At 34.5% G+C, this 10606-nt stretch overlaps 1 protein-coding gene across 1 annotated transcript; it reads right to left on the bottom strand.

Annotated features, from left to right (window-relative positions):
* Positions 1-6377: 6377 nt before the first annotated feature.
* LOC120086716 (cucumber peeling cupredoxin-like) lies at positions 6378-8625 on the bottom strand. The gene is made up of 2 exons (XM_039043490.2): positions 8250-8625; positions 6378-7033 (listed from the first exon to the last, which is right to left on the bottom strand). The coding sequence occupies exons 1-2, from the start codon at positions 8425-8427 to the stop codon at positions 6597-6599; spliced, it is 615 nt and encodes a 204-aa protein (XP_038899418.1). The 5' UTR covers positions 8428-8625; the 3' UTR covers positions 6378-6596.
* Between the last annotated feature and the right edge of the window lie 1981 nt (positions 8626-10606).

Here is a 10606-nt window from a genome sequence, read left to right as displayed (position 1 = left end):
CAGCCTACCCATCCTATGATAACATGAGGAAAAGTTGGAATATTTAAACCCAAAGCAGAACCGACTAGAGTTATAGATGCTCTTGCCACACCCCAGTGGAAAGCTACTATGAATGATGAGTACAAAGCTCTTCTAAACAATCGCACATGGCACCTGGTCCTTCCATCTCCATCGTACAGGATTGTATCAATTGCAGCGGAAGCACAAGGATCATCTTAGCATTCAAATTCGCTAATTTTGGCATAATATAAAGCATGCTTCTGTAGAAAAATGGGTTTCAAGACATACCTCTTGTAGAACTTCTTCAAAGCTTCTTCTCCAGCTGCAATCTTTTCTATATCTTGTTGTAGACCACCTCAAGATTTTCTCCACTATTCTCTTGGTACTCTAGATTGAGTTGTGGACTCAAAACAAGCTTGAATCAAGGGATGAAGGAGAAAAGCTTACTACTGCAACAAGGTTGAAAAACCTTTCTTCAAACCAATTTTTCTCTAAAAAAACCTTTTTATTGTATGCCCGATTTTCACTCAAATCTTCTTATTATATTGCAGATCAACATGCAAAGAGAAGAGCTGCATGAGTTGCAGCTCATGCTTGGAGAAGACAATGCAATGTGTGTGAGCTAGTTACTTCATAGATGGATAATGGAAAAATCTATTTTTCCATTTAAATGTGTTTTTGTTTTCATTTCCTTTTTCAATTTTATCCAAAAATAAAATTTTGATTTTATAATTCTATTTTGATTTTAAAAATGAAATTTTAATTAATTTCATAAATTAATTATTAAATAAAACTTACTCAATTTTATATCAAATATTAAATTAATTTTAACACATATCCATCTTTATATATTTAAATCATATTTAAATATATAAATTCTCCTATTCTGTTTAATTCTAAAATTAAACATATAATTATATCTCATATAATTACTAATTCCCTTAATTCTAATTTGAACGTTTCAAATTAACTTATCACGCTATTCTAGAGCTAGTCCGTTACGAGCTAGTTGGGGGACCTCGTGGACTTACAGATCATGGGCTTCAACGATCCAAGATTAATTGGCTAAACTCATTAGACCAAATTAATCCCCATTCGTTAACTAATGGGTTATTCCACTAAAACCCATAGTTGCACTCCGCTCACTGTAGATATATTATGTCCACATGATTTAACCATAACCAGCAAGTCGGCCTTTCACAGGTTGTTCGTAATAACGGCTGGGTCAAACATCTATTTTACCCCCGAGATTACGTCTTATTTCTCAAGTCCCTATTGATCCTCTAATGAACAACTGGTTTGTGATCCAATCACCAAACCAAACTCTCTTAGCCCAGTGAGAGGGTGGGGCCCCTTGTTCAAGACCTGAATTTAGTACTTGAGAGAACAACATTTCTCCTATCCCTAAATCGGGTAGGCGTGAACTCCATCTTACAAGACTATGTCTCCAGCTATTCATCCGATCTTATCCCCAAAATGGTAAGCTTATTGAGCAATGCTGTTAGACTAATCTCATCGTTTGCAGATCAAAGGATAATCCCGAACAAACAGAAGTTCATAGCTAGCTCAGGATTAAGATCGAGATAACCTAGGTTATATAGGTGAAATAGTCAGTCTTAAACAGTAAACAACGTTATAAAGTAAGAGTGACTCATTTCTTGGTTCTGATCTTATGCAAACTCATTGCATAGGACGCCCTCACTCCTCATGTCATAACATGTACGAATTAAGATCACATTGTATGTAGCACTTTACAACTCTTTGTAACAACTACAGAGTCGGCCGCATCCAATGATGTTAGCAGAATAAGGTACCTAACCTCATTCATGTACCATAGATCATTTTGACTATTTACTCGAACCCGATCCACTCTTATGTCTCCACATAAAGTTCAAGTACAATAGTCGTGGGTCTTAGTTTATTGAATTTAGAATTTCATACAATTAATAAGATCAATAACAAGTATATTGATAATAGAAAATGTTTATCATTTTACAAACTGCGAGTTTTTAGGACATAAAACCCAACAATACTCCCACTTGGACTAAAACTCCAGTGGATCAATATATACAATGTTGAGTTTACATGGAGAGAATAAAATGTACAAGTACAATAAACTAGGGCATCACAATACCCATCAATTCTCCACTTGCCCTAGTGATACAAAACTCGTAGACCTAGTCTTACTATGTGACCCTCGAACACTTTAGCCGAGAGGGCTTTGTAAATGGATCAACTATGTTTCTTTTGCTGATTCCCTTATAACAACATAGTCAGCTTCCATTGTGGAGTCCACAATACAATTCTGCTTGATGCTCCTCCACACAACTGCTCCTTCGTTCAGAGTGAATACTGACCCCGAAGTTCATTTCCTCGAATCAATATCGGTCTGAAAGTCAGAACCAATGTATCTAGTAAGGATCAGATCCTTAGGACCATACATGAGCATATAATCTCTCGTTCTTCGAAGATACTTGAGAATGTTTTTAACAGCAGTCCAATGGTCATGACCAGGATTGGACTGAAATCTGCTGAAAATTCTTATGGCATAGCATATGTTGGGACGAGTACACAACATTGCATACATCAAACTTCCAACTGCAGATGCATATGCAATTCGATTCATCTCCTCAACCTCTTGAGGTGTCTTAGGACTCTGCTTCTTAACAAGTGAATTCCATGCCTGAAAGGTAAATATCCTTTCTTGAAATTTTGCATTTTATACCTAGACAACATCTTGTCTATATAAGATGCTTGAGATAATGCCAATGTTCTGTTCTTGCGATACCAAACTATTTGGATTCCAAGAACATACTATGCTTTTCCCAAATCTTTCATTTGGAATTGTGAAGCCAACCATCTCTTAACGTCAGCTAGATATTCTATCTCATTCCCAATGAGTAGAATATATCATCAACATACAACAACAGAAAAGCGATAGTTTTGTTGACGATTTTCTTGTAGACACAGGGTTCGTCAATATTTTGTTCAAAGCCATAAGATTTGATCGTAGCGTCAAATCTCATATTCCAAGATCTAGAAGCTTGTTTTAATCCATAAATGGATCGATTAAGCTTGCAAACTTTTTGTTCTTGACCCTGCTGTATAAACCCTTCTTGTTGAGACATATAGACACTCTCTTCAAGATAGCCATTCAGAAAAGCTGTCTTGACATCCATTTGCCAGATTTCATATCATAAAATATGACTATGGACAAGAGTATTCTAATAGACTTTATCATGGCAACTGGAGAGAAGGTTTCTTCAAAATCTAACCATTCTCTTTGGGTAAACCCTTTTGCCACAAGTCTAGCTTTGTAGGTCTGTACCTTACCGGCTTGGTCTCGTTTTCTCTTGTAGATCCATTTGCAACCGATGAGTTTTACCCCTTCCGGTTGATCTACAAGATCCCAGACAGAATTGAAATACATGGATTCCCTTTCAAGGTCCATGGCTTTAATCCATTGGTCCATTGGTGTTCCTCTATCTAACTTATATGTTTATCGAAGCACAATTAGTGCTCTTCAGTACTTAACACATACAAGAACAGATATTGCATACATAGTGAATCATATTAGCCAATTTTTTAAAAGCTCTAACAAACGCTCATTGGCAAGTTGCAAAACGAGTACTCAGGTATGTCAGTGGTACAAGACATTATGGGTTACTCTTCCAACCCAGTCCTTATCTTCACATCTCTGCCTTCTCAGATGCTAATTGGGCATCGAACATTGATGACAGGAAATTAGTAGCAGCTTACTGTGTGTTCTTTGGAAACAATGTTGTTTCTTAGTCCTCGAAAAAGCAGACAGTCGTTGCTCAATCAAGCACAGAATCAGAGTATCGTGCTATTGCTCACTCTTCGTCCGAAATAATCTTGCTCCAACAACTCTTAGTTGAGATTCGAATACAAACCAGTCACAAACCTATCATCTTGTGTAATAATGTTAGTGCGCAAACTCTTGCCTCCAATCCTATCTTTCATGCTAGAACTAAATACATCGAAATTGATGTGCACTTTGTGTGGGATCACATTCTCAAAGGAAAACTGGAAGTGCGATATGTTCCATCCTCCGATCAACTTGCAGAATGTTTAACAAAACCACGAATGCACTCCCAATTTTTCTGCTTACGTTCCAAACTTGGGGTCATTGACCTCCCTACAAGTTTTAGACGGGATGTTAGAATATGTGCCAACAAGGACAAGTCAAAAGAGACACGTCACACAAAGACCACCACGTCACAAAGGAAAGTTACTAAAGAAAATGACAAAATGGGTTGAATCTGTTACGATTCCCCTCAACAGATTTATTCCTTCATTTATTCCCTTTCACGCAGGTTGGGCCACCTGTAATTTACTACCTTAAAGATTTCATTCATTCAATTATTCCTCAAAACCTTAATTTGGGAAACTCTGTATAAATGTGGGCTTGGTTGCCTTTTATGAATCAAAAAAAGGAAATATAAGAATTCTTCTGAAATTAGTCTTTCTTTCATTTTCAAACTTTTTGGAGTGTGGTTTATTGTGAGAGATTTTTGTTACTTAGTTTCAAGATGGATAAATTTGTTCACCAATTATTCTTATTAACCCATTTGTGGTTATTATGTTCATATAAAAACCAAACACTACTGTGAGTTACAAAATTAAGATTTTATTTTTTATTTTTATTTTTATTTACTTTTATTTCACTCATCCAACGAGTTACTATTTTAAAAAAAAAAAAGAAAAAAAGGAACCAAGGATGGATCCCTACGGGGATCTGTTTCTCCTGATGGGGAGTCTCCCTCTCCGTCTCTATTTTTGTTGGGGATGATACCCTAAACTCTCGTTGGGTCCTGTAGTTTGAAACACAGTTTTTGAACAAACGCTTGAATATTTTCTTCAATTTTGTCTATGACCATTGAATGTTTTAATTGTTTTACCACAAACCAATAAACTAAGATACTTATTCAAACTCAATGTCTATTTAATAAAATATATGATATTTTATTCCTTTTTTAGTTGCATTAGCCACAAACCAATAAACTAATATCCAAGGTTATCTTGTAACTTAAACATGTATGTAGAGACATACGAATCGATCATGTTTATGTAATAACCTAAATGGTCTGTAGTAGATGGATAAGAATGGGAATCTTATCCTGGTGACACTACGAGTATGACCTGTTTTGTAGGTGCTACAATTGATGTAAAGTGCTACAAATGATTTGATCCTAATCATTCATGTATAGACATGTGAGCAGAGATATTCTATACAAAGGAGTTTGTATAAGACTGAACCAGGAAATGTTTAGTCTATTTATATAACGTCGTTCATAATAGTGACTTATATTTCACTAGGATGACCATAAATAACATGACCTGAAACATAAGTGAGTTGTAAATTCGTGCCTATGAGGGCGATCCTTTGATTTATATGGGTGAGAGTGGCCAGATTGCCGACTCAACATGCCTACCATTTTGGAAATTTGTCTGATTGGGGAGTTGCGAACACAGCTACACAAGAAGAAATTCACTCCTTCCTCGAGGTTGGGGTAAGTAGATAAATTACTCCCTTAAGGGCTGATTCTAGGGGTTGAACAATGTGACGCCACACCCTCTCCTAGCCCGAGAGGGGTTTAGTCATAGTTGGATTATGATCTATTGTTCACTAGAGAGATCAATGGTACTTAAGGAGTTAAATGTAACTATAGGGGTAAAACGGTAATTTTTGGCTCAACTGTACTTAAGGGCAATTTGTGAAAGGGGCATCGTACTGTTGATTTGTTATATTCAATAGACACAGAAATATATCTGTAGTGCGAAGAGTGCTGTTTTCGGTCTTTAGTGGAGTGCTTGACAGTTAACGGATGGTGAATATTTTAATTAAAGAGTTTGATTAATTATTCATGTATCGTTGGAGATTCAAGCTACAGGTCCATGAGATCCCCTTAGTAGCTCAATAGAATTAAATGAGAATAAGTTTTTGGATTAATTTGAATTGTTCAAATTAATAGAGGGATTTAACTATATATGATTTAATTAAATTATTTTAATTATGTGATATAATTATTTCATTTTAGCCCCTTAAAATTTCTAATTTATCATCCAAATTCATAAAGAATTACAAAATAAATTGAGTAATACTTATATCCAGCCCAATCTATCCCTATTTTCATAGACTCTTTCAATCACAAGTGAAATATATATATATATATATATATATATATATATATATATATATAAAGAAATAAAAAGGGTTATCGACAACTTGTAATTGAATACTGGAGTGAGTTACTCAACAATAGATGTAGCCCGAGATGCACATTTTTCAAATAAATTTCTTATTCACTACCTCAAATACCATGTAAGTTTATCATGAAGAAAAAATGGAATAATTTGAAAAAAATATCAAAATCTAGCATAAAAACTTATTAAAATGTAAGAAATATAAACGCCGTGGAGGAATACAACCGAAAAATTTTCCATCACTCAAATATTATTCTCTCTCAACTCTCAATAAACAAACTAAATAGTAGTAACCAAATTAACAACCCCGACTTATTAATCTAAAAAGACAACTAAAAAAAAACAAACACAAAGTTAATCCAAATGATCTAGAACAACAAGCTCATAACAAGGGCGGACAAAGTGACATAAAGGGTTGCCATCAACACAGTGGATGAGGAAGGCGCCGGAGCCGAGGGAGTTCCACCATGGATAGGTGGTGAGGAGGACGGCGAATTTGCAGGAGTTGGAGCACAGGCATTATCATGAGAAATCGGAGTGTTTGCGGCGGGTGGCCGACTAGTGTTTGTAGAAGGTGGGATTGCACCGCCGTGAGTATTGGCGGAGACGGTAACAGATAACTTTTGACCTCCAAAACAGTGTCGGCCGACTGTACAAATGAAGTAATGCACACCGGCGGTGTCGAGCTTCACTGTGGCAGGACCTGTAGTAATGACGTTGCCGATGGCATTGTTTGAATTGCAAGCATCGAAGGATTCTTTTGTTACTTTAAGGACATCGTGCATGTTTGTCTCAAAGTTAAATGCTAAAAGAAAAAACATGTTAGATTTTTTAAGGTTAAGGTGGGGTTGATGATATATATATATATATACCTAAATCATATATACTCGAGCCGACAACAAATGTTTACAACACTTATAACAAATATTGATGTTGATGTTGATATTCAATTTATGTTAAAAATATGAGTTTGTTCATAAACTCATATCATTATTGTGTTAAGTATGCAGTGGTGCTCTAAACTTTCAAGATTATGGGTATTCGGTTGAATTCATTTTAAGAAGTTTAGTTAGGTCTCATTTGACAATAATTTTATTTTTAGTTTTCTATTTTTATAATTTATGCTTGTTTAATTTCTCCGTATTTCTTTTTTCTGATTTTCATATTTCTTAAAAAAACAATTAAATGCTTACTCAAATGTCAAAAATATAAACAAGTTTTTTTGGAAACTAAAAAAAGTAGGCACCGTTTAGTTTTTGAAAATTAAGCATATAGATACCACTTGGTTTCTATATTTTGTTGTCTATATTTTATGAGTGTTTTCAAAATCAAAGCCAAAATTTGAAAACTAAGGTTCCGTTTGGTAACCATTTGATTTTTTATTTTTGAAAATTAAACCTACAGATACTACTCCCACCTTCAAATTTCTTCATTTGTTACTACTTTTTATCAATGTTTAAAAAACCAAGCAAATTTTTGAAAACTAAAAAGAAGTAATTTTTAAAAACTTGTTTTTGTTTCTGGAATTTGGTTAAGAATTTAATCATTGTATTTAAGAAAATACAAATCATGGTTAGAAGTTGGGAGGAAATATGTTTAATTTTAAAAAACCAAAAACAAAAAATATAATGGTTACCAAACAACGTTTAAAAAAAAGTAGTTTTTGTTTCTAAAAATATAAAAACTAAGATTAAAGAATTATTTAAAAAAACAAACACAATTTTCAAAAACCAAAATTAAAAACTAAAACAAAAACAAAATATGGCTACCAAATTGGGTAGTCGTTATTAAAAATCTATTTGACTCGTATTTTCAACATTATCTGAACAAAAATGAAAAGGTTGTAAGAAATGTGAGAGCAGGAATATATATTTAAAAATAATTATCAAACAAATCTTAACCATTTATATTATACATATGAGGAAAAAAAAAACTTAAAAGTAGAAAAATTAAACGATGCAACGGAGAGTTAAAAGACCAAAGTTAAATTGAAGAAGAAAGGATGGAGAGAAGATTAATACTTAGAGAATCGCGGATGAAGAAGTTGTTTCTAGCAGCCCAGTCGGAATAGAAAGCAGCGCCGCCCTGCGGAACCGTCCAACCGTCGGAGTTTCCAACAACATGAACCGTCTCACCGGTGGCATGGTGAACAAAAACCACCGCAATTAAACCCAAAACCAAACCAACTCCTCTCCCCATATTTCTCTAAAATAAAATATTAAAAAAGTTCTCACAAGCTAAAGAAAAATTTCTACAAAAGTTTGTTCAATGGCTCTCTTTTACAAGCTTGTGATGTTTAATGAAAATGAGATGCAAATTTATAGATAAATAAGTGTGGAAAAGTAAAAAAGAAAAAAAGAAATAAAGTGTGGGAAAGTAAGAGTTTAGGAGTGAAGAGCATATCTAGTTGGTAGGCAAAGGGGGAAATTTTGTTACCTAGAAATTTTTTGGGTAAAGACCAATGTACTTGGTGCATCATTACACCCATCTTTGTGCCATCCATTCTAATTGTAAAACTAACAAAACTCATAAAAAATATTTTCTTTTTGTTAAGAGTTTTTTATGGGATAAAACTATGGTTGGACAATTGGGTAGATTGTATAAAGACCAAATCAACTCAAGATCTCTCAAGTATTTTTCGTGATCATTCATGCATTCTCTTCAATCACAAATGGGAAACATATTTAAAAAGTATTTTTTAGAAAAAGAAAAATTTACCACATAACAATATGTTAGGTAAGTTACACAAATATTGGTACTCGAAGATGTTGAATGAAATATCTATGGTGGTCAATGTTGGAAAGAGAGTAATGGAAATTAAGGCAAAATCATGCAAGTGCGTACAAGTTGGTTTTGATACTCAAAAAGTGGAAAGTTCCTAATGGAAACTTTGGAAGGGAGACTAAATCAACCGATGGAGGGCCATATATGCCCCAATTTTCAATATATATATTTATTCTTCTTTTCCCATTTGTTGAAGAGTTGACCGAGAAAATTTGAAAATTTAATTTTTTTTAGAACAAAACACATTAAAGGGAGAGAAAAGAAATGAAAGGTATAAGTAAATTTTAGAGAGGAAAAAGTTAATAGAAAGTGGGAGACGAATTTATTTTAGAGATAATTAAAGTTATTGTTATTAAAGATAGATGAAAACAACTTCAAGGTTGTTAGAAAACAGTTACATACAAGTTGTCTTTAGATACATTTCATAACTACATGTAAAAGTAAGAGAGTGAAAAAAAAGAAGTGATCAAGAAAGGCTATCAAACTTATGTTGTGACAATCTTGCAAATCCCCTAATAAAAATCCATCAGCTTCTCCGTGGACGTAGGCTATCTTTGGCCGAACCACGTAAAGCATCGTGTTCATCTTCTTCCCTGATCTTCTTTGTTCTATCGTGTACCGTTTAGCCATCGATCATTTACCTCAGCACCTCTATCGTGTAGACCATTGGTGACTTCAAACCCCATCGTCTAGACGATCTTTAGTAAAGCCTTCATCGTCTAGACGACTCTTCCCTTATCGTCTAGACGACTCCTTGCTTTACCTCCAATCGGCTAGACGATAGCAGCCTCATTGTCCAGGCGATTTCCGGTAGCCTCTCCCTCAGGTTCTCTCCTTTCTTTTCTCTCGGTTTTCTCTGCAACAAAGAAAAGAAAGGAATAGTCATTAGAGTTCTACAAATTATAAGAAGTGCATATCTTTAATCTCAACTGTCAAGGTGTAGGGTGGAGATTTTCTTCACACGGATTATGCTTTCAGCACACTGGTTTATGTTTGTGTTTTCACAAAGGTGGTATCCGATTTTCACTATAGAGCCTGGGTTCATTAAGCCCTAAAGAGCATTAACAGATAAAAGAGTGCAGTGAATTCTCAGTCCATTTTACATATCAAGTCCAACAAGTGGTATCAGAACCTGCAAGAAAATTTCAAGATTAGTCAAGATTCTAAAGAAGTAAAATTTTGTAGCTTTTCAGATAGAATTTGAATCAAATATGGCAGTAGTAAGGTATGACATTGAAAAATTTGATGGGAAAAGAGACTTTGGCTTGTGGAAAGCCAAGATCAAGACCATCTTGGGACAACAAAGAGCACATAAGGCCCTAGAGGATCTAGCCAAGCTGCCAATCACTGTAATTTAAGAAGAAAAAGAGAACATGGAGCTAATTGCTCATGGAACACTTGTTTTAAATTTGTCTGACAGTGTCCTAAGGCAAGTGATCGACCAAGAGACAATATTTAAGATGTGGAGCAAGTTGAATGAGCTTTATGAGACTAAAAATATACCCAACAAACTTTTCCTAAGGGAAAGGTTCTTTACCTTTAAGATGAGTGCTTCTAAATCCTTGACAAAGAACCTAGATGACTTCAAGAGAAT

The sequence above is a fragment of the Benincasa hispida genome, chromosome 9, assembly GCF_027475165.1.
Source record: "Benincasa hispida cultivar pf3 chromosome 9, pf3_genome.v1.1, whole genome shotgun sequence".
Lineage (NCBI taxonomy): Eukaryota > Viridiplantae > Streptophyta > Magnoliopsida > Cucurbitales > Cucurbitaceae > Benincasa > Benincasa hispida.
The sequence above is the reverse complement of the archived record's forward strand: the minus strand, read 5'-3'. Positions and strand labels throughout refer to the sequence as shown.

What these genes read in the sequence shown, in the direction of transcription:
- LOC120086716 (XM_039043490.2), bottom strand. Translation starts at nt 8,427, where the DNA reads ATGGGGAGAGGAGTTGGTTTGGTTTTGGGTTTAATTGCGGTGGTTTTT. An exon ending in CTTCATCCGCGATTCTCTAA is followed by an intron (nt 7,034 to 8,249) that starts GTATTAATCTTC and finishes TTTTTCTTTTAG; the next exon opens with CATTTAACTTTGAGACAAAC.